This window comes from Rutidosis leptorrhynchoides, chromosome 8 (assembly GCF_046630445.1).
Source record: "Rutidosis leptorrhynchoides isolate AG116_Rl617_1_P2 chromosome 8, CSIRO_AGI_Rlap_v1, whole genome shotgun sequence".
Classification (NCBI taxonomy): domain Eukaryota; kingdom Viridiplantae; phylum Streptophyta; class Magnoliopsida; order Asterales; family Asteraceae; genus Rutidosis; species Rutidosis leptorrhynchoides.
In genome coordinates this window covers 24,744,438-24,769,948 of record NC_092340.1, presented here as the reverse complement: position 1 = coordinate 24,769,948, position 25,511 = coordinate 24,744,438, and the positions used below count along the sequence as shown (strand labels likewise).

General features: G+C 34.5%; 1 protein-coding gene and 1 long non-coding RNA gene across 4 annotated transcripts; one reads left to right on the top strand and one right to left on the bottom strand.

Annotated features, from left to right (window-relative positions):
- The first annotated feature begins 18,868 nt into the window (after positions 1-18,868).
- Positions 18,869-20,402, top strand: LOC139862420 (uncharacterized). 3 transcript variants are annotated; one of them, XR_011764178.1, is made up of 3 exons: positions 18,869-19,307; positions 19,375-20,171; positions 20,328-20,402. It is a non-coding gene; the product is annotated as an uncharacterized lncRNA (long non-coding RNA). The 3 variants fall into 3 exon arrangements; XR_011764177.1 differs by having other exon boundaries at positions 18,869-19,934; positions 20,096-20,171; XR_011764176.1 differs by having other exon boundaries at positions 18,869-20,171.
- Positions 20,403-22,511: 2,109 nt separating this feature from the next.
- Positions 22,512-23,368, bottom strand: LOC139863236 (uncharacterized). The gene is made up of 2 exons (XM_071851879.1): positions 22,768-23,368; positions 22,512-22,654 (listed from the first exon to the last, which is right to left on the bottom strand). Exons 1-2 carry the CDS (start codon positions 23,366-23,368, stop codon positions 22,512-22,514), a joined length of 744 nt encoding a protein of 247 aa, XP_071707980.1.
- Between the last annotated feature and the right edge of the window lie 2,143 nt (positions 23,369-25,511).

The window sequence follows — 25,511 nt, the reverse complement described above, 5'->3', positions numbered from 1 at the left end:
CCGAGTTGTCTGGTTGGGCTGAATGAAACTTGGGCCGAAGATAGAGAGGGAAGCATGCATGTAAGGTTAAAAGAATTTTGGGTGTGAATAAATTAGGCAATGTAACAGACAGTTGGATGGTTAGTGGTGTTTGTGGGTTAGCGAGAGGTCGGGGGTTCGAGCCTAGACGTAGGCAGTTTATTTATTTATTTTTGAAGCTCTTCCCATTAAGGTAGTTATTATTATTATTACTATTATTTTTAATTCTATTATTATTGTCATTATTATTAATTATTGTTGTTATATGATTAATATTATTATCATTCATAATAAGTATTAACATTAAGTATTATAAGTATTATTATTATTATTATTATCATTAATATCATTATTATTATTAAAATAAGTATTATTAGTATTAATATCATTATTATTATCTTTATTAGTAAAATTATTATTATTAAAGTTATTATTTTTACTACTATTATTATTATCATTTTTATTTTTATTATCAAAAATATTAAAATTATCATTTTTATTATTGTTATCATTTTTATTATTATTATAAGTATTGTTAAAAATTATTATTTTTTATCATTATTATTATTAGTAGTATTACAAGTATTATTATTATTATCCTTATGTTGTTATTATTATAAATAAAATTTTGCAAACAAGAGAAATTTATATAAAATATATTTATTACAAAAGTATACTAATATTACCTAATATTATGTGACGACCCGAAAATTTTCGACCAAATTTAAACTTTAATCTTTATATTATTCCGACACGATAAGCAAAGTTTGTTAAGTTAAATCTCAAGAATTTTAAACTGTGTTCATACATTCATTATAACCTCGACCAAATTCTGACGATTCACGAACCGTTATATATAAATAGATATGTATATGTATATATATATTATAACTTGAGAATATTAATAAAGTATTAAACGTATAATACTTTACCCGAACGTATTTGTTTCAATATAATTTTTGACGAAATTAAAAAATATATATTAAATGATTGAATTATCAGAAACATTGAATTATGATTACAAGTCTCTATTGAGAGGTCCACTATGATTTGAGAAAATCTATTCCTCTTAACGATATTCAGAATAATTTGTAAAGCTATTTATAAATAAAAACATAAAGTGTCATTTACGAAAGTTAGACAAAAGTTAGTGGAGAATTGGTTTCCATAATATTCTATTAATCTATTTTCAAACGTACAAAGACGTTTTCAATTTAAAAAGAACTTTATTATTAAAACGTATATAACTTTTATAAATATCTAGAATCACTTTTGACAACTCATTACTTAACCAGTATGATAAAGATAACGATATTTATATTTTATTTTATTAAATATATATAACGATTTAAATTAATATTATATATATTTATACGCGTATTATACATACATAGTTTTTATACTTTTACTATACTTTAACTTTACCTTTCCTTTACTTTTACTTTACTTTAACTTTAATAATTCACTTTAATAATTCACTTTAATAATTTATACTTTAATAATTCATACTTTAATAATTCATACTTTAATAATTCACTTTAATAATTCATACTTTAATAATTCACTTTAATAATTCAAAAATCTATTATAAATAGAATTCAATAGGTTTCATTTTTTCATAGAAACTTGAAAATATATTTCTCTAAACTCTCTCAATCGAATTACATATATATATTTTCTTTGTATTATTTCAAGATATTATTAGTATACATAAAATACAACGACAGAGTTATACTCAGACGATTTCAAAATAAGTTTTCAAACGAGATAGAGAGGAAATTATGGGTTATAGCTATGGAGGTTATGGGTATTAATCGAGAGTATTGCTCGTGAGGTCAACCTAACGTTTATCATTTTTGTTGCGTCTACGTACTTTTTTGCAATATTGAATCACAATATTGATACGTTCGTGAATCCGAGACAAACCCTGCACTTGTTCAGTGCCGTCATATACATAATTGCTACGAAATACAGTATTGTGAGTTTCATTTGCTCCCTTTTTAATGCTTTTGCAATATATATTTTTGGGCTGAGAATACATGCGCTGTTTTATAAATGTTTTACGAAGTAGGCACAAGTACTAAAACTAATTCTATGTGGGTTTAAACCAGAAATATACCCTTAGCTTGGTAACATTAAACTACTTGTCTATGTACGGTAGGCGCGAATCCTAAAGATAGATCTATTGGGCCTGACAAACCCCATCCTGACTATGGGATGCTTTAGTACTTCGAGGTTATTTTAAACACACCTGATCTGGTGTACTTCAGAGGGTAAAACATGAACGTTAAGGCTTGTTACCGGGTGCCTACAACTTATAGAATACTTTTAAACACTTGCGAGTGTATGGATATTTATGGAAACTGAAATCTTGTGGTCTATTACTATTACGGAAATGATTGATTATGATAAACTAATGAACTCACCAACCTTTTGGTTGACACTTTAAAGCATGTTTATTCTCAGGTATTAAAGAAATCTTCCACTATGTATTAGCTCATTTTAAGGATATTACCTGGAGTCATTCATGACATACTTTGAAAGACGTTGCATTCGAGTCATTGAGTTCATCAAGATTAATATTAAGTCAATTATAGTTGAATGTAATATGAAATGGTATGCATGCCGTCAATTTTTGATGTAAAGAAAGTTTGTCTTTTGAAAACGAATGCAATGTTTGTAAAACGTATCATATAGAGGTCAAATACCTCGCGATGTAATCAACTATTGTGAATCGTTTATAATGTATATGAACGGGTCATTTCAGTTGGTATCAGAGCGGTGGTCTTAGCGAACCAGGTCTTGCATTAGTGTGTCTAACTGATAGTTTATAAGATACATTAGTGAGTCTGGACTTCGACCGTGTCTGCATGTCAAAAGTTTTGTTTATCATTTTTAGTCGGAAATCATCTACTTACCATCCTTAGAAAATTACCTGCTTATCATTCTTAGTCTAGACACGTCTTGCTGCATTGATTGCATGAATAGTGTATAGACAAAATTCATATCTTAGCGTATCTGCTAAATCATATCTTATCGTATCTATTACCGTAAACTTTGCCTGACATATTCCGTAAATTCCTCCGTAATCTACGAAACCTTTTGCTCTATATAATTAGAATACCACCCGATAGCCGGAAAATCATTTCATATCGAAAAAACCTTTATCAAATCGTACGAAATGGAATTCGTCATCAGTTCAAGTTCCTCGGATTTCAAAATGGAATCCCACTCAAGTTCCGAAAGCAGTATGACTGAAATGGATCAACCAATTAGTCATCATCTATTCTGGATGAATTGGGGATGGGTTCGTAGCCTCCTTAATCATTGGAGACAAGAAGAAGGTGATCCTTTCCATCCACCACATTGCCCTCTTGGCGAAGAACCTGAAGCACTTATCGGCGAACCTGTTCGAAACACCATTTTCTCTCTCATTTCCAGAGTATCTCGTCATGATTATATACTACACCAAATTCTAGATCTTATTTATCCGCTCGTCCGAACCGACAATCACCCCGGTGTAATAGAAGAAGTCAACGAGCTTCGCACTCGGGTAGTGGCTTTGGAGAATATGGTGCAAAGGTTACAAACACCAGCAGCAGCACCAGCAACATAACCAGTACCACCATCAATAACATCAACAGTACCATTACCACCACCAACAACAACCGCATCGCAAACCTCAACTTCACAATCTATCCCATGAGCATCGACGTCATACGCCCTGTAGATACTAAGGAATACCACAACGATGAAGTATTGATTCATAACTTCATTGGGAAAACATTCTACGACGATTATGTAATTTCTAAAGTTTAGAAATTATCTATCCTAGCCTTAACCATAAATCAAGTGAGTTTAATTTAATATTAACTCATTAAATCTATATTACATCTGAAGAAATATATACATATATTTCCATAAAGACTGTAATAAAATTCTTTTGTACAAAATATTAATTGTGATATTTTTTTAACGGGTAGGTAATACCCGAGAGATATATAAATTCACAATTAATACATTACATTCTTCGAATCTGATTCAGCAAATCATCAACTATACTCCCTACTTTCACAACAATATCCATTCTTTCATATAAATCAAAACAATCATACTCATTCAAATTCAATTACATATTCTGATTTTGAAATCGCATAATTCAATTCGAAATATAACCAGTATCATCACTCTTAGATTCCTATATCTTTCAAAGCTATACTTTGACTTCAAAACTGTGTTAGAACATCATATGTATTAACGATTACAATATGTGCTCAAACCCTTCGAAATTCCTGAAGACACTTCAACTAAGGAACAATTGAGATGATGATCCAACCACATGTTACCCACAGTTATACACCTGAAAAACTCTCAAAACCCAAGTCATAGTTCGACACGTATCCGTGTTAGACCCTTTGGCATTTACTAGCTAAAATAACTTTTCAATTCCGTTTCAAAATAGACAGTTTTGTCACAGCTCCAGCAAACCAACTTCAATTGTTCATTCGAATAAGCCTTATTATAATGATTACCCCTTCATCATTATTACCGGGGAACCTTTCATATCTCGCCACATTAGCAGTAAACTTATTAACAACTTCATTGATCTTTGAATTTTTGAAAAATCTTTATATTTATCAAAACCCCATCATTTACTCATCTGCATCTTGTAACGAGAATTGCCATACGAATCATCGGAAATTAGCAATCAGTATTTTGAAGTCTCGCAGCATGCCTACGCCAACAATTATATGTGTCTATCTTCTGGACTTATATACTTTGAATGTGAAGTTTCTGAAAAACACCCTAAACTGCGAACCAGTTCTCGAAATTTTGAAAAATGCTGATGAAGCAGCAAAAACTGTAAATGACCTTAACAGTAAAAAGTTGGATGATAAAGGATAGTATATTGGCAAAGCTCAGAAAAAGAGAAGCTTTGGAACTGGAAAACGGATTGAGCAAAGTATGAAGGAGGCTGTGGACAAATCACAAAGGCTGAACCTGCCTTCAAAGAATCCAAATGATTCAGTACTTGCTGAAGTCATTAACGAATACCTTGCTCCTGACTCTAAACCCCTGCGGATAATATCCTTCATCATCCTCTGATATTAGACATTCTAAGATATCATCATATCTTTCATTATAAATATCCTCCATATTTCTGAAGATATTTCTATAATTATTCTTATCTGAAATCATTTACCTCTTCGTGCTGTCTGTATTACATCATAAAAGAAACTATTTTAGTTTCTAAATTCTGAAACTTTCGAATTTAAAAAAGGAATATTTTTGAAGTAGTGTTGGGAACTGAAGCATGAACTAGTATAATATAATGACACTTGATCAACGTGATTATATTACAGTAATTCATGCTGAGTTTCTAAATGGAACATGATGATTCACAGATCATAACGTCATCATGTGCTATGTTACACGACTCTTGTATTCTCTTTGATCTCTAAATATCAAGAAAATATTTCTTGATGATTCGGCCTTTTCCGAGGTATTCTGGTAATTTGACAAGTCAAGATCGTGCCATTACAATTTCCTTCCTAGAACATTAACAATGTTCATTCCGAAATTTGTATCTGCGAATTCTGGACCATTACAAGCGGTGCTTAATCGCAAGAAGAAGAAACGAAAGGACAAAGCTCCGAACTAGAAATGGGAGTATAAATCATAGCAAATAGAAGAGAGCATTAACTGTGGATGACAATGATTATAGAAGAAGCAAGGACTTTGAAATATAAGGGAAGATATAAAACCCAACAACAACCCAGAAATCACAAACCGTATATATCAATGCATATAGCAATATAAAGACACGGGAGAACTAAAAATACTATAAAACCAAGAGTATAGTAGAAGTAAATAGATTCTTCCAGAGGCAGATGAAAAAGAAGAGCGACAGATATGAAAGTGAGGAGCATATCAAGAATCAGCACTGGATAAAGCGTATTGACAAATAATTTTAAAGTAAGAATTAAGGGAGAAAGAATAGAAGGTGTGAATTAAAAGGAAATGAAAGAGGTGGATTTATAGTGAAATATCCGACAGAAAAATCGAGATGAATCATCGCATTAAATCGAAGAGGATCATAATTTCCTTAATCACCGAAGAATCAAATCCTATATAGATTACAAAGATTTTCTTTAATCCAGAGATCAACCGTAATGATGTCAAAATATAAGACGAATCCCTATTTTCTCATTTCACTCTTTTACGATAGCTTCACTCATACGTTTCGAGTAATCGAATTATTTTATCCATATTTCTCAATCATGATAAAACCCTATGAATCAACTTATATTCATCATAATAACATTCTTATTGTTAGCCATGACGACCTCGATCAAATTTCGGGACGAAATTTCTTTAACGGGTAGGTACTGTGACGACCCAAAAATTTTCGACCAAATTTAAACTTTAATCTTTATATTATTCCGACACGATAAGCAAAGTTTGTTAAGTTAAATCTCAAGAATTTTAAACTGTGTTCATACATTCATTATAACCTCGACCAAATTCTGACGATTCACGAACCGTTATATATAAATAGATATGTATATGTATATATATATTATAACTTGAGAATATTAATAAAGTATTAAACGTATAATACTTTACCCGAACGTATTTGTTTCAATATGATTTTTGACGAAATTAAAAAATATATATTAAATGATTGAATTATCAGAAACATTGAATTATGATTACAAGTCTCTATTGAGAGGTCCACTATGATTTGAGAAAATCTATTCCTCTTAACGATATTCAGAATAATTTGTAAAGCTATTTATAAATAAAAACATAAAGTGTCATTTACGAAAGTTAGACAAAAGTTAGTGGAGAATTGGTTTCCATAATATTCTATTAATCTATTTTCAAACGTACAAAGACGTTTTCAATTTAAAAAGAACTTTATTATTAAAACGTATATAACTTTTATAAATATCTAGAATAACTTTTGACAACTCATTACTTAACCAGTATGATAAAGATAATGATATTTATATTTTATTTTATTAAATATATATAACGATTTAAATTAATATTATATATATTTATACGCGTATTATACATACATAGTTTTTATACTTTTACTCTACTTTAACTTTACCTTTCCTTTACTTTTACTTTACTTTAACTTTAATAATTCACTTTAATAATTCACTTTAATAATTCATACTTTAATAATTCACTTTAATAATTCATACTTTAATAATTCACTTTAATAATTCATACTTTAATAATTCACTTTAATAATTCAAAAATCTATTATAAATAGAATTCAATAGGTTTCATTTTTTCATAGAAATTTGAAAATATATTTCTCTAAACTCTCTCAATCGAATTACATATATATATATCTTCTTTGTATTATTTCAAGATATTATTAGTATACATAAAATACAACGACAGAGTTATACTCAGACGATTTTAAAATAAGTTTTCAAACGAGATAGAGCTAAGGAAATTATGGGTTATAGCTATGGAGGTTATGGGTATTAATCGAGGGTATTGCTCGTGAGGTCAACCTAACGTTTATCATTTTTGTTGCGTCTACGTACTTTTTTGCAATATTGAATCACAATATTGATACGTTCGTGAATCCGAGACAAACCCTGCACTTGTTCAGTGCCGTCATATACATAATTGCTACGAAATACAGTATTGTGAGTTTCATTTGCTCCCTTTTTAATGCTTTTGCAATATATATTTTTGGGCTGAGAATACATGCGCTGTTTTATAAATATTTTACGAAGTAGGCACAAGTACTAAAACTAATTCTATGTGGGTTTAAACCAGAAATATACCCTTAGCTTGGTAACATTAAACTACTTGTCTATGTACGGTAGGCGCGAATCCTAAAGATAGATCTATTGGGCCTGACAAACCCCATCCTGACTATGGGATGCTTTAGTACTTCGAGGTTATTTTAAACACACCTGATCTGGTGTACTTCAGAGGGTAAAACATGAACGTTAAGGCTTGTTACCGGGTGCCTACAACTTATAGAATACTTTTAAACACTTGCGAGTGTATGGATATTTATGGAAACTGAAATCTTGTGGTCTATTACTATTACGGAAATGATTGATTATGATAAACTAATGAACTCACCAACCTTTTGGTTGACACTTTAAAGCATGTTTATTCTCAGGTATTAAAGAAATCTTCCGCTGTGCATTAGCTCATTTTAAGGATATTACCTGGAGTCATTCATGACATACTTTGAAAGACGTTGCATTCGAGTCATTGAGTTCATCAAGATTAATATTAAGTCAATTATAGTTGGATGTAATATGAAATGGTATGCATGCCGTCAATTTTTGATGTAAAGAAAGTTTGTCTTTTGAAAACGAATGCAATGTTTGTAAAACGTATCATATAGAGGTCAAATACCTCGCGATGTAATCAACTATTGTGAATCGTTTATAATGTATATGAACGGGTCATTTCATATTATGTTTTAACTAATACAATATTATAACGTTAATTGGATTATATATCAAATAAGCATTATAACCTATTATAAGTAGTAATAAAATATATATAGGAATATAAATTGTAATACATAACAAAATAAATATAAAATATTCGATTACAACTATGTATATTAATAAGTACACAAATGATATGGGTTCGTGAATCCAAGGCCAATCCTGCATTGTTCTGTTCCGTCGTATGCATATTTTTACTACAAAATATCGTATTGTGAGTTTCATTTGTTCCCTTTTTAAATGCTTTTGCAATATATATTTTTGAGACTGAGAATACATGCGCTGCTTTTATAAATGTTTTACGAAATAGACACAAGTAATCAAAACTACATTCTATGGTTGGATTATCGAAATCGAATATGCCCCTTTTTAGCTTGGTAGCCTAAGAATTGGGGAAATGGCCTCTAATTGACGCGAATCCTAAAGATAGATCTATGGACCTTGACATGTCCCATTCGGGATACGAATGCTTTAGTACTTCGATTATCATGTCCGATGAGAGTCCTGGAATGATGGGGATATTCTATATGCATCCTGTTAGTTCGGTTATCAAACGTTCACCATATGAATGATTTTTATCTCTATGCCGTGCGAAATGCCTGATATGAGATTATGTTTATGAGAAATGGAAATGAAAATCTTGTGGTCTATTAAATTATGGAATTGATTGATTACGATAAACTAATAAACTCACCAACCTTTTGGTTGACACTTTAAAGCATGTTTATTCTCAGGTATGAAAGAAATCCTCCGCTGTGCATTTGCTCATTTTAGAGATATTACTTGGAGTCATTCATGACATATTTCAAAAGACGTTGCATTCGAGTCGTTAAGTTCATCAAGATTGATAATAAGTCATTCATAGTTTGTATATATTATGAGATAGCATGCATGCCTGTCAACTTTCGTTGTAATGAAAGTTAGTCTTTTAAAAATGAATGCAATATTTGTAAAATGTATCATATAGAGGTCAAATACCTCGCAATGTTACCAAATGTAATGTATTCGTCCTTATGGATTAGGACGGGTCGTCTCAATGGTGATGGGGAATACGCTACCCAATCCTAATCAAATCCAAAAGAAAGTCTTCTAAAGCAAACTACGCAAGTCCACTAGTTCCCACGCTTACCTGAGCCATCGCATCCAAGCAAATCTATAAAAATGTAAACAACGAGAGGGTAAGCTAACGCTTAATGAGTGAGAATATACTACATACATATATATGCATAAAATGAACACGCCACACAATAATAATCAAATAGCACATACCGGAGTCCATGTCTAAAGGCAAGCTAATCTAAGCATACCGTACGATCGCTATACAACAAGCTAATAACATCAACAATATAAGTTTACCAACGACGATGTGAACAACGCCATCGAGCTACACCCGGAGGGTTAGCTACACCACAACAATATGACGATATATATATATATATATATATATATATATATATATATATATATATATATATATATATATATATATATATATATATATATATATATATATATATATATATATATATATATACACACACAACAATAAAGCATTAAACGCCCAAGGTTAACCCCTTAACCCAATACCGAAAGTCAATTACCAAAATACCAAAATGAAGATTGGCCGAACTACACGAGCCTTAGTAAATCCGCATCCACACGAGATTACTATCTTCAATACCACAACAACATAGAGGTTGGCCGAATTACACGAGCCTTAGTAAATCCGCATCCACACGAGATCACTACCTCATTAAGATGACCGAACTACACGCGTCATCGTGAATCCGCATCCACACGTGATTCACTTCTCAAATCAAAACCCACGGTCCCAGGATTATACAAATCCACATCATCGGGGTTATCCAATCTCAACTCAATACCAACCCTTCGCCATTGGGGTTATATAATCCACATCACAAGCACATGTGATAACGTACACACAAAGTGTACATCTCGCCAAAGGTGGTCAACCAAAACGCGTAACCGCACCAATTGGACCTATACACAAGTCCATCAAATCCACCTATATGCGAAGTGGGCTCTATAACCGAGAACCACTTCACCCGACCCGCACCCATCCTACACATACATTTGCACATAGGATATTAACACTCACCTTGTCGCCTTAATGAATGCAACTGAACCAATCCGCAACTCGTCAATGGAAAGTACCTATTCCATTATCACAATACAAACAACACAATTAGGGTGGACTTACAAACCAACCGGATTGACACTTAGTGTAAATTTCGACCCAAATGCATTTCCAAGCACAACCGCGCCCAAACTAACAAATAATCACTAACATAAGTGAAAATGGTCCTAATACGCCAAGTAAACCCAAACACAAGTGTTAAACACTCGTCTTGCCCAAAATGACACCAAACCCTAATTTTGACCCATTTCAAAATTTGTCAACCAAATACCCCCAAAAGGGTTCCAACACTTCCATAATCACTAACACTAGTGATTATACTCGAGCTTTTAATCGATTCAAGCTTCTTCTTCCTTTTCTCAAGCTTTCTCACTCCTCTCTCTCTAGAACTTGAGGTTGAAGATGAGAGGATAAGTTGGGTGAGGATAAGGTTGAATGAGCTCAACCTTGCCCTTTTGTGGCTTAAATCCGGCCACCAAGTGAAAAGACCAACATACCCCTTTTAAAATCTTAAAATTACACAGCTGGCCCTTCAGACACTTTGGACGGCGTCCCACATATTGGACGGTGTCCAACTCTTCTTTGCTGGACGGCGTCCCAATCAACTGAAACTGAAACAGGGTCTTACAACTCTCCCCCACTTAAACATGATCGTGTCCTCGCGATCTGCGCCACTTAACCGAACGGACCACACTCAACGGTCCTCAACATGTGTCCCAATCCGACTTTCCTAGACAATTCTTCTCAATGAATCACCTTTAACAACTAAATCGTCATCCGTGATTTATCAAATCCACAAATCCGAACACCAAAATCTTGCTCAATCCCTCACATCGGGGAAAACTCAACCAATCTCGTATCGAGATATCAACCCTTTAGCGTACGCCTAACAAGTGCAATGCTAAAGTAACCACATACCAAAATAAGGTCAACCATCTACACCGACGAAGACCGAATAAAATCGAATCCTACGATTACACTTACCAATCAACATTCCCCGTAGTGCGCAACACGACTAATACGCAACTATCATAAAATCGTAAGCAAATGACTAAATCCGCTAACGCCCCAAACAACTATGGCAACGCAAATCTCAAGGTGTACAAAAACGGCTATTGTCACACCCTCAACAATCATGTGAGCGAAACACGGCTATCGCATCACTAATCACGCAACATGGTCCTCACGACCCCACCATCGGCGTATAAAACAACCAATAGTTCTCAATCCAGCAACATGAAGGCTGGCCAAACTACACGCGCCTTAGTGAATCCGCACCACACTCGACTCACTACCTCCACCGCACAACAATCGGGATTGGCTGAACTACACGCGCCCTAGTGAATCTGAACTACACGAGAGTCAATATCCCAATAGAATGACCGCATCCACACGTGTCATTGTGAATCCGAACTACACGCGACTCACTTTCCAAATAGAATGACCGCATCCACACGTGTCATTGTGAATCCGAACTACACGAGACTCACTTCCTCAATAAGATGATCGAACTACACGTGTCATCGTGAATCCGCATCCACACGTGATCCACTCCCAAATATCAACACAGGAATGGTACTCCCATTCCCCATCGGTACTCGCATTTCCCGATAACGTTATACCATACCGATATAACTCTACTCCCATGGTGAAGTTAGCAGACCGAATCAATGGCCGTAACCCACCAATCATACACGCTCTTTTGGCCTCAATCGACGAGTAGTGTAACATCGCGCACTGCTAAACCATAGTGAATCCTAACGGAATACACTAACCATCAACACACACTCTTTTGGCCTCGATCACAACGAGTAGTGTAACATCACGCACTCCTACACCATAGTGAATCCTAACGGATTACACTCACCATCACCCCAAACGGATATCCATTAGTGTACTTAACACCGCGTAAAACTAACCCCCAGGTGTTGTCTTAACACCGCGACTAACCCACCCAAGTAAATCAATCATATACTTACTTACATGCATTATACGTACACGTACACAACGCCAACACAATCAAGCAAGAACCACCTATATCACACATAGGCACAACACAATGATCCTCTAGAAGAGAATCTGACACGCACATCCCTTAACCGAGGGATCTCATCTTGCTCGTCAAACACGTCTATTATCTCTCAATGAGATTCACCACATTACCACCTCGGTGATAATTAAATCTAAAACCATAAGTACAATTTATTCCAAACCGTACTTTTACCACAATCGACCAACGTAGGTCTCAACGCTAGCTCCGAATCCATATGAGCATCGTCCAATATCAATACACTAGAACATCCTCGTGCGAGAGTTCAAACTCCCCTACTTATAACTCCGTTCTATAACCACATCACAATACCTTGCTCCAACCTTAAGCACACGAAGGATTCTAACCTATCCTTAACCACTTCGAACGAAGAGTTTACCACAAATTACACAACTTTAATCTTGCAATCATCTGATTGCTCTAGCTTGTCAAATTTCCACCTAGTCATTCATGTACCTAAGGGTTTCTCTCCGGTACCCTAAGTACAATGTAACCGCAACACCATCGGAGTCGAATACCACGCTAGTAGGTATGAAAGAGGCACCTAACATCGTGTCACGTAGACTCCATTACCAACATACATCGAGATCAAACACTCGATCTTTAGGGTTTTATCCACCCGTCAAACCTCATGGTTCCACCATCTTTCGCAACAGCGAACATGCGCTTAACAGCCGAACACCAAAGCCCATACCTATGGCTTGGTAGAAACATTTCCCAACACTGAGGAATGCTTGATTGCACCAAGTCTTATGCCCTTCATCCGTCTATCCAAACACCACCGTAGGGTAATTCCATTAGGAATGTCACCCATAACAGTATTATGCACAACACGTTGCAATTAACAAACCCGAACTCAATCGGCACATAATAAATAATCAAAGGACATATTTATTAAAACGAAAAGTACCTTAACGTCTTCTCGCCACACCCATCCCTACTAACTCGTGACACTCTAACTTACGATGTCCTTCTTCTTGGCAATTGAAGCACACCGTGCCATCACCCTTTGGCACCGAACATTCCCAAGACTTGTGACCCCTCACGCCACAATTGTAACACCTAGACGCACTAGAATCCGATATACTCGTCCGTATACCACTCGTGCTCACACTTGCACCCCTAGTCCTCTTACTTGGAGCACCATACGAAACAACCCTTTTCTTACTTGAAGGTTCACTAACCTTCGATTGCGAATACGATTCGAAACCCCTAGCCATGAAGAATAACTCCGCAAATGAGTTCACTTGACCAAGACTAATCTTGCTCCGCAATTCATCATTCAAAGTTTGATAGAAATCTCCCATCAACAAACTATCTCGTCCTTTATACTCGGGGCAAAAACGAGCCTTCGCCATAAAGTTCGTCTTGAGAGTATTCAAATCCATAGATCCTTGTTGCAAATTTCGCAACTCATTACGCAATTCTGACAAATCGGCTTGCGTCCGGAACTCATCGAAGAATTCCTTTTTAAAATCGTCCCACGATAACCCCATAAACGTTTCACCACCGACAATATCAATTTTACCATCCAACCAATCCTTCGCCCTACCTCGCAACAAACTAGTCTCGAGTCTTGTCCTCTTCTCGGGAGGACATTCAATAGTGCGAAAACACCCTTCGACATCCGAGATCTATGTTGTGCTAACTAAAGGATCCGGTTTCCCATCATACATCGGAGGTTTAGTCCTCATGAAGCTCGTATAAAAACGCTCCATTTCACTACTACCCCGAGATTCGGAATACTTCCTATCCATTTCTTCTCAAAACGCACCCATTTGCTCCGCAACGGCCGCAACTCTAGCGTTAAACTCAACGTCGTTCCTCTCGATCCCGTTTCCCGTTGCCATTCTAAGGAATGCAAAGCGATTAGATCATGAACGTATAAAACCACACGCACAACACCACCCTATCTTGCTCGACACTCGTCATACATCACTTGTAGACACGATCTGCATCCGTAATAAGGTTTACAATTCCTTATTACGCATGCACTTCGTACCAACTCATTAGTACAACGACCATTTCGCTCGATGGTATTTGCAAACGCAAACATGAACAAAACATAACGCAATAATATATTAATATTATCCGCATATTAATATAACCGTTAGTCCACCTACAAATTAAGGCATTAACCAAATTCCCATTCCGACCCGTAATCCTACAAGTCCCGCAACAAATAAGCACACACAAAAGTCTAAGTCAAGGCACCTATCTCAAATCACCTAAATCCCTTAGACCATGCTCCGATACCACTTGTAACGACCCAACCCTCGTTATACCAAAAACACGCCTTAAAAAAAAAAAATCCGAGGCAGTGCATCTGGACGGTGTCCAGTTATCTGGACGGCGTCCAGTACTGAAGACCAGGATGGCGTCCAAATGAACTATAAAATTCTGTTCCCGGTTCCAACTTACGCGAGCGGAAAACCCGCTTCCCGACACTTTTAAACGAAAACACTTCCACAATATGTTATAATAATTGAAACTAAGAGTTTTCCACAATAGAAATCGAGTTTTACAACACTGGGCCCACATCGACCCAAATTACAACAAAGTGACCGTTTTGACCCATTTTAGTTTAATTTAAAACATAGACCGAGCATGGTGATAGAGAATACGCTACCCAATCCTAATCAAATCCAAAAGCAAGTCTTCTAAAGCAAACTACGCAAGTCCACTAGTTCCCACGCTTACCCGAGCCACCACATCCAAGCAAATCTATAAAAATGTAAACAACGAGAGGGTAAGCTAACGCTTAGTGAGTGAGAATATACTACATACCTATATATGCATAAAATAGACATGCCACACAATAATAATCAAATAGCACATACCGGAGTCCATGCATAAAGGCAAGCTAATCTAAGCATACCGTACGATCGCTATACAACAAGCTAATAACATCAACAATATAAGTCCACCAACGACGATGTGAACAACGCCATCGAGCTACACCCGGAGGGTTAGCTACACCACAACAATACGATGATATATATATATATATATATATATATATATATATACACACACACACACACACACAACAATAAAGCATAAAACGCCCAAGGTTAACCCCTTAACCCAATACCGAAAGTCAATTACCAAAATACCAAAATGAAGATTGGCCGAACTACAAGAGCCTTAGTAAATCCGCATTCACACGAGATTACTATCTTCAATACCACAACAACATAGAGGTTGGCCGAACTGCACGAGCCTTAGTAAATCCGCATCCACACGAGATCACTACCTCATTAAGATGGCCGAACTACACGCGTCATCGTGAATCCGCATCCACACGTGATTCACTTCTCAAATCAAAACCCACGATCCCGGGATTATACAAATCCACATCATCGGGGTTATCCAATCTCAACACAATACCAACCCTTCGCCATTGGGGTTATATAATCCACATCACAAGCACATGTGATAATGTACACACAAAGTGTGCATCTCGCCAAAGGTGGTCAACCAAAACGCGCAACCGCACCAGTTGGACCTATACACAAGTCCATCAAATCCACTTATATGCGAAGTGGGCTCTATAACCGAGAACCACTTCACCCGACCCGCACCCATCCTACACATACATTTGCACATAGGATATTAACACTCACTTTGTCGCCTTGATGAATGCAACTGAACCAATTCGTAACTCGTCAATAGAAAGTACCTATTCCATTATCACAATACAAACAACACAATTAGGGTGGACTTACAAACCAACCAAATTGACACTTAGTGTAAATTTCGACCCAGATGCATTTCCAAGCACAACCGCGCCCAAACTAGCCAATAATCACTAACACAAGTGAAAATGGTCATAATACGCCAATTAAACCCAAACACAAGTGTTAAACACTCGTCTTGCCCAAAATAACACCAAACCCTAATTTTGACTCATTTCAAAATTTGTCAACCAAATACCCCCAAAAGGGTTCCAACACTTCCATAATCACTAACACTAGTGATTATACCCATTATCAAAGCCTAATCATGGCCAAGACGTCAACCGACCCAAAACCCACCAAGTGACAAGAATAACTAGTCACCATAAACCTACTTCATCATCTAAAAGGGTTTCACAACTAATCAAGCTCAAACCCTAACTTGAATATCAAATCTAACAAATGAAATTCGGAGTTTGAACTTATATTATCATTGCAGTTGACAATTAGGTCGGTAATTGTGGCAGGTAGTCACCGGAAACATCTATCGGAAACAAAATGATCGTCGATGATGATGATTGGATGAAATAAAAATAGTTCAACAGATTACCGTGTACTTCATATGTTTACTAAGAACAATCTCCATCATCATAAACCAACCAATAGAAAACACTATATCCTAGCACAATGATAACCATCTGACGGCCCTCATCAACCACATTACTTCTAATCCCACGGTTCACATTCATCTCTCAAAAAGCACAAACTTTCACTCCCATTTATAGTAATTTAGTAACCCGTAAATTCACCGGTGACGATGGAAAAACATATACGGAGTATTGTACAATATATATGAAAAAAAATTACTAAGAAAATGTTAATATTATTACTTCAAATTCAATAAATAGTATTAAATTTAAAATTCTATTGTAATGCATTATAGCATCAAACATGTTCAATTCGAAATTGAACTATTTTTTTGAACAATGATAATTTTATTAACATAAACAAATAGCCGTCTAACAAGATGCTAGAAAGGCATTACAACAAGCATATTTGCCAAGTGTTTCAATCAGGGGCGAAGCCAGCATTCTGAATCACTGGTGGTACGATAAAATATCAGTAGCGAGTTTACATACTGACCCGTGAGGTCACGGGACACTGCTAGTTTGAAATTTTTCAGTATAAAGTACCCTTTAAATTGTGTAGGACACCACTAAATTTAACTGGAGGACTTCATATCTTTTTTAAATTTATATTTTTTCTTTTAATGTATATGACACCACTATATTTAACTACCCGGGCCAAATATATTTTCTGAACTTCTAGTTTTTTGAAAGTAAACTAAAATATCATACAAATATAATTAGTACTTTAAATATTTTTATGATCTCATTAAGTTTACATCTTGAAATCGTCATTATAAAATATTGAAATATATCATCAAGATATAAATATAAGAATTTAGTTAACAAGCTATAATTTAAAAGAATTCACTATTACATGACAAAAACTAGAACTTCGTATTAGCTCTAATAACTCGTACTCCTATCAAACAAATTGACTTAGCAAAAATTTAAGTTGTACCTAGTACCTCTAGATCTAGAAGCCTAGAACTTGTCTTCTTATAAAATCTATCTATCTATCTATATCTATATCTATATCTATATCTATCTATCTATCTATATCTATATCTATATCTATATCTATCTATCTATCTATCTATATCTATCTATATCTATATCTATATCTATACTATACATTAAAAGAAAACACTAATTGAAATATATTAAAATACCAACTTCTAATCTAGATCATTGGATCTAGAAAAAGATAAACATTACCCTTATTTCTACACCCTTTGATTTAATTATAAGCTTGTAACTATTATAATTCGCTAATTACCAACATAACTAATAGACAAAATTTGTCTTATTTTTTATAAATAATACTATTTAGTTTTTCACTTTTCACAAACCAAACCCCCTAACTTCTATTAAAATACAAATCGAACTCCCACTTTATACTTATATTCTAAATTATTATTTATCTCATCACTAACACCAAAAATACTGAATAATAACACCCACAACGTTTTACCAACTTGTACAGTGCGCTCAAACAGTAGAACCCACATAGGCCACTACTGTGCTATTTTTTTTTTGTTTCCAACGATAAAAGAAGCAACTTTCTTAAAAGAAAAAACCATTCAATGCTACCAAAAGATATCGAAAAACATTCTTTTTTACAAAATATATCAACTAACATTAATGCTAAAAGAAGCAACTTTCACAAAAGGAACAACCCTTCAATGTTAGATGTCGAATTTTTTTTTTTTTTTTACAAAATAGATTAAGACTTTTTTTTTAACTCGCATTCAAAACGGAGCCCCCGGCGCGAAGCGAGGGCTCCACTAGTAGTTTTCCCTAATTACCCTTAGATCATAACGCGGGCAAAAAAAACCACCTATCGCCACTTCAGTCTACACACAAAAATTAGGGCAAACTCTACTACTGCTTCCATTGTGATTTCAAACATCTGCTCCAAAATCGTGTTGCAATCAACGATTGCGGGTTGATTTCTGCTACACCATGCGTTTACAATATTATACTTATAACTCAATACCTATATTCCATTTGCTGAGGCACGTCTTTGACATCAAATTGGGGGTTTTCACTATTTTTTTACATCTATAACGTCATTCTCTGTTCTCAAAACCCTAACTAAAATTCAATCTGACGGATTTCTCGATCAAAAAGTTTTGTAGACTTTATGTTTATTTAAATTCTTTGTTTAGAACTTCACGGTACCCAAGCTTACTTAATCGATTGCGAGCATATTGATTCTTGTGGTTGTCGATGGTGCATCGTGGTTGATGCGTTGTGGTATTTTAATTACAGGTACTTTTTATACTTTTGAAAAACCTAATTACTTTAATGTACTAAATTTGATATGTTGAATTATCAGGCTATTGATTTTCTCAATAAATTATCGATCGAGATTTTATCTATCCGATTCAGTTATGTGGTTGAACAACTGTTTCTTTTCACTGATTCATTGCAATCGATTGAAGATATTGGCTGAATTTAGGGTTTGCTCCGAATCTGTATAATCGATGGAAGATGTGGGTAAGAATTATGGTTTTGCCGCTGTCTGGTAAGGCTTCTTTATATTCATATGGTTGATGGTTATTGTTTTTAGGAATTTTTAAATTATTTTTTAATTTGTCTTGTGATTGATCTTAGTATTACAATTTTGCTGGTTTTTTAGATGTTGTTTTTTGAAATGGTTATTTGTGTTGTAAGATACCTATGTGCCCAAGTAATCATGAGGTTCAGTTTGTGTCTGATGAGCCTATATTTGCCTACGGTGCTGTTGCGTTTTGGTGATGATTGTTTGTCATCTTCAACCCAAGTTAGCGACAGTTAGATAGTAAGGTTTGATGGTTTTTTGAACGAGCCTGGTGGTGACAGCTACTCAAATGCTGTTGTTTCTGTGGTTGATCACACATATGTTGGTTGCTAATGGTATGTTCATTATTTGCTTAAAATTTATTATTTTTGGTCGTTTTTATTCTTGCTGATGTACCTTTCCTGACACTTATGGTTCTTTTTGATTTGTTAGTTGTTGATTGTTGTTGCTTTTTTGTTTTAACTTGCAAATTTATTAGATCCATATAATTTTTTAGCTAATCAATGTCATCTCTGCTATGTGAGTTACTGGATGATAAATACGCTGTTTACACTACACCAATCACATTGAAGGTACAAATTTATTATATCATCTTACAGTATATATATATATATATATATATATATATATATATATATATATATATAATTTTCCTCATAATCTTAAATAAAATTACATTTCTATACACAACATATAAAGCAAACTAATGATATTCATATTCTTGTCAGATCCCGAAAGCTGAAAATTTTGTTAATTCGGGTCCGAGCTCCAGTACATGGACACCTAACTCTTTTTTTTTTTTTTTGAAAAGAAAGAGTGGATCTCCAGTTGAAGAAGGTCATTTTGAAACTCCAACGGGCTGTACGACTTCGGCAATTGGAGCATTGATACCGCACACGAAGGAGCTGTGATTTTGGTGTCTAGCGTGTTGGATCTTTTGATTATCTCATATTTGATTGAACTTCTATACAGTAATTGTGTTTGCTTATCATTTTCCATTTCGTTAAGTATATGTTGGACCTATATCGTCCGAGTCTCTTGGATGTTCGTTTTTTATTGGCGACTTGACTGACTCTTAGATCCTAAATTAAATTCCAGGCAGGATTTAAAACCCATGGAAATTTTGATTCTACCATTTTCATGGCGTCTATTATTATTTATTTTTTGTATTTTTAATTTATTTTTTTTAAAAAAAAAACTTTTTCCTACTTAAAGGCCGGAGGTCCTCTCGGAAGCAATCTCTTTATCCGTCGAATAAAGAGAGGGATGACTTTCTCTACTCTTGAGAGTGTTTCACTCTGGGTGGAGAAATAACTTGTCTTTATTTCTCGGATAGGGGAAGGATTGTCTACATCTCATCTCCCCCATACACCACTCATGTGGTATTGGGTTTTGTTGTTGTTGTTGTTGTTGTTGTCTCTTGGATGTTCGTTTTTATTGATTGTTTGTTGAACGTTTGGTTAGGAATAAAAGTGTCGTAGTATTGTTTGCTATAAGTGGTAGTTTGGTCTTGGGAGATGCATCGTCAAGATAGCGGATCATGTAAATGAGATGGCTTCTTTTTACTTCTAACCATAATTTTATTAAGGGTGCGATGATCCAAATCATTGTTAGTGTATATATAATTTTCGGGCATCTAGAATAACATCGGCTATATATGCTCTCTCTCCCGAAACGCATTTAGCGTCTCTCAAGTTTCATGTATGTGTCAATTTTTTTTCATTCATTTATCTTATTAGTCGGAGGTCCCACCGGAAGCAGTCTCTATATTCTCGATTAGAGGGAGGGACGACATTCTCTAACGGCGGGTAGTACTTGCGGGTGGAGAAATGACTTCCCGTTCACTCGAGGGTAGAGGAATGATTGTCTACATCTTACCTCTCTCATACTACACTTTTGTGGGATTGGATAATGTTGTTGTATAACATCATCGGTTACGCTGAAATAGTCAAATGCAAAATTTTGTTATGTCTCTTATTAGGGCGATCAACTGCGTGAAAAGAGTTTAATGGAGATGCGAAGTATAGTTACAGAAAAACAACCTGAACAGTGTTGACAACACTTACTCACTACTTCAAACGATTGATTGTATTGAGTAATATATGGAAAACTCGTGAGAAAACAATTTATATTCAGTGTTAACAACATTATGCTATTAATTATTATTTTTTATTAATTCTTTGAACATTACTTATACTTATATTCATTATTTTTATTTTTATAATACTTTATTTATATCTACTATTTGGTTCAACTTCATAATTTGCATAGATTTGTATCTTAAACACATATTTTGTCGATTACATTTATGTGCTCATACATAATATATTATATTTGTAATATTTATTGTCAAAACTCGCAAATTTTGTGAGCCTTAAGCTAGTATATTATTATATTATTAATTTAGTGCAGGGCCTTTGGGTAAAAAAGGAAATAAAGTAAGGTTAATACTCCCTCCGTCCCATATCAATAGTCCACCTTTCTTTTTTCGTCCGTCCCAAATTAATAGTCCACTTTTATAAATAGTAAAGAATAATTGGTTAAAATACTTTTATACCCTTACTTTATTTAAGTAAGACAAAAGTATAGGTAAAAAGTAATGGGTAAAACTGGAAAGTAGGGAAAAAGTAGATAAAAAGTACATGTGACAGTCTCTTTTTCTTAAACTGTGTGTTTTTTGTCTGTGGACTATTAAATTGGGACGGAGGGAGTAATAAATAGTAACGGATTCTAAAGGGTTTTAAAAGAAAGAGAAACAAAATTTAAAAGGTTGTGTGTAGAAAGAGACAGAAAATTAAATTCTCTACCTAGCAGTTTCTTCTCAATTCATCTTCTTCACAAAATACTCTCCCATGAAACTTTGAATTATGGTGGCACTAGTCAAATTTCTATGGTGTCACTACTCAAAATTCTTAAAAATTTACACTACTCGGACTAAATGACTGGTGGCCCGTGCCACTAGTATTATGTGTGTGGCTCCGCCACTGGTTCCAATTTAAACTAATTCTGGCTCTAAAACGAAGCCAAGCAAACGAGAAAAACTCAATCGAGTCCACTATATTACATTTTTTACATAAATGTCATTAAACAATGAACAATTCTGGAGTTTCCACAACTTCGCTATAAAGATAGCAAGAAGGTGATCCCTTGCAACATTATCAACATTACCCGCATCAATCCAACTGAGCACCTCTTGCCATGACGAGAACCCATGCATCGGCCGATCAATCCAAATGAAAATAGTTCTCCAAACATCGTGCGCATAAGAGCAATGAAAAAATAGGTGTTCCGAGCTATCGATTCCCTGGTTACACATAACGCAACTTATCGACTGAAATTTCAAACCTTGCCTCGAAAGATTTAGCTTGTTTGGAACCTTATCACGAATAAATCTCCAAATGAAGATATTTACTTTACCCGACAAAAAATTTCTCCACTCCGTAATGAACTCGCTTGAAGGCAGCAAGTTTCGATCAATATAATTTCTGGCAAACGCAACATAGAACCAACCATCACCATTTAAAGTCCATCTCCAACAATCTGGATGAACACCCAACGTGATATTCGACATCTGCTCACATAAGCCTTGAACAACATATGTATTTTGACTCCCTATGTCAATACGAGACCAATTACAGACGAAACTACCATTCACACATCTGTTGGCAACCAAAGCATTACGCTCACGTTCCAAGTGGAATAAACGGTTATGCGAAATACAAATAGGCATGTCCCCAAACCATCCTTGTGATATCACCGTAACTTCCATCTCCCTATTCTTGTTTGTGGTGTAACATGTTAAAATGCAATGCAAATTTAGATAACATGGAATTAGTAATGTATGTAAATATCTAGATATTAAAATGTAAAAGAAATATCTAGATATTAATGAGGAAAAATCTAGATGTTAAAATGTAAAAATCTAGATATTTTTATGTGGTAAAAATATCTAGATATTTATCCATGGAAAAATCTAGTGTGTAGAAGTTTCCATGGAGTAGAGTAAATATGGGTGATGATTTCATTTGTAATTAAGTTGTGAAAAGAGTGAGTTGAGAAGTAGAGAAGAATTAAGAAGTGAGAAGAGTGTGAGTAGTGAAGAAAAGCTTGTAAGTAAGTAATATTGTAATTGTATTTTGTATTTATAAAAGTGTTCTTTGTTAAGTTTCCCGGTTAAGCCTTAGTTTGTGTTTAAGTTCTTAGTGCACTTGTGTTATTTTTATTATATGGTCGACTCTGCCGCCTAAGTGATATATGGTCGGTTATACCGCCTGAATGATATATGGTCGACACTGTCGCCTAAATATTATTGTGCACTAAGGATTTATAAAATTAAAGGCTAACCAATGTCAAAGTGTTGGTCTAGTGAGTGAGTATAACCTAGGTCCTCTATAGTGGGTGTGTTGGGCTCGTCGAAGCTTCCAACAATTGGTATCAGAGTAGGTTGTTCAGGACCATTTCTAGTGGAGGTAATCATTAGTAAATGTTGGACGTTTATATCAACTTGTTAACACCGAAGCTCTAAGGGAGATTCTGTCGGAGCACAGTTAGGAACTGTGAAAGCTCATCGGTCTGGGACCAAGCTTATTGGACGTTGGACGTCTTGATGGCAGATCTTGCAAGTACGAGCAGTGGAATCAAGAGTCTCAATAACCACAACTATGGTTATTGGAGGACTTGTATAGAATCCTACCTACAAGTACAGGATTTATGGGAAATAGTTGTTGGCAGTGACACAACGCCTCCACCGAAAGAAAATACCGAAGCCTTGAGAAAATGAAACATCAAGGCTGGGAATGCTTTATTTATACTGAAGACTACAATCGAGGAGGATCTATTGGAGCACATCCGTGACGAGAAAACACCAAAGGCAGCTTGGGAAACTTTTGAAAAATTATTTTCAATGAAGAATGAAGCACGCATCCAGCTCTTGGAAAATGAGCTCGCGGGTATCTCACAAGGAAGTCTGTCTATTTCTGTCACGACCCGGAAAATTTTGACTAATTTTAAACCAAACTCTCGATACGATAGTGTAATTTCAACACGATAAGCAAAGTTTAATAGGTTGTGTCTCAAAATTTTTGAACTGTTTCATATATTTAATTGACCTTCGACTGTCCTCGATGATTCACGAACAACTATTTGTAAATAGATACATATATATGTATATATACATGAATGTTAATTGTAAATATATTTATTTGAAAATATATCTATATTTAGTTATATAATAAAATCTGATATTAAAAATGTATTTACATATACATATAGTATATGAAAAATAAATGATTTCGAGCTTAAATAAGTAAACAATTGTAATACTCTGTTGGCATTTCTTTAGTGTTCATATAGATCTAATACATATATATGATGGATTAAGATTTCAATTTTAGTTACTATAAATGATTGTGTAGATTAGTATTATTAATATCATTATTATTATAGTATTTAGATTTAGATTATTATTAACATAATTGTAATTATTAATTATTAACAATAATTGAATAATGGGAACGTACGAATTAAAAACAGCTTCCATCATTTTCAGAATTTGTTTCATGCATGTATGAAATATAATAAAATCAAATCAATACTAAGACAACCGATTAAAAACAAAATCAATGTTGAATTTAAATCACAAAATGTACGAAATCTGTTACACATCATTTTCTTCTTTTCATTTTTCCTGACTTCTTGTTTGATCCGTGATAGAAATTATTAAAGGAAATCCATTGTTTTCTTCCTTGTCTCCATTAACAAATATAACATTGTATACATATATTATACATATATAAGCAGGAGGATAGATAGTTCAACCAACACCTTATTTTCCTTACGAGACTCGAGTATCACCACCACTACCACGATCCTCTTTAACCACCCAAACAACCATTTTTTTTTAATGTACCTGC

Bases quoted from the DNA above. Each gene is read 5' to 3' on its own strand.
- LOC139863236 (XM_071851879.1), bottom strand. From the start codon at position 23,368: ATGGAAGTTACGGTGATATCACAAGGATGGTTTGGGGACATGCCTATT. The intron at 22,655-22,767 runs GTAATGTTGATA...AATGTAATATAG, and splicing joins GCTCAGTTGGATTGATGCGG to TGGACTCGATTGAGTTTTTC.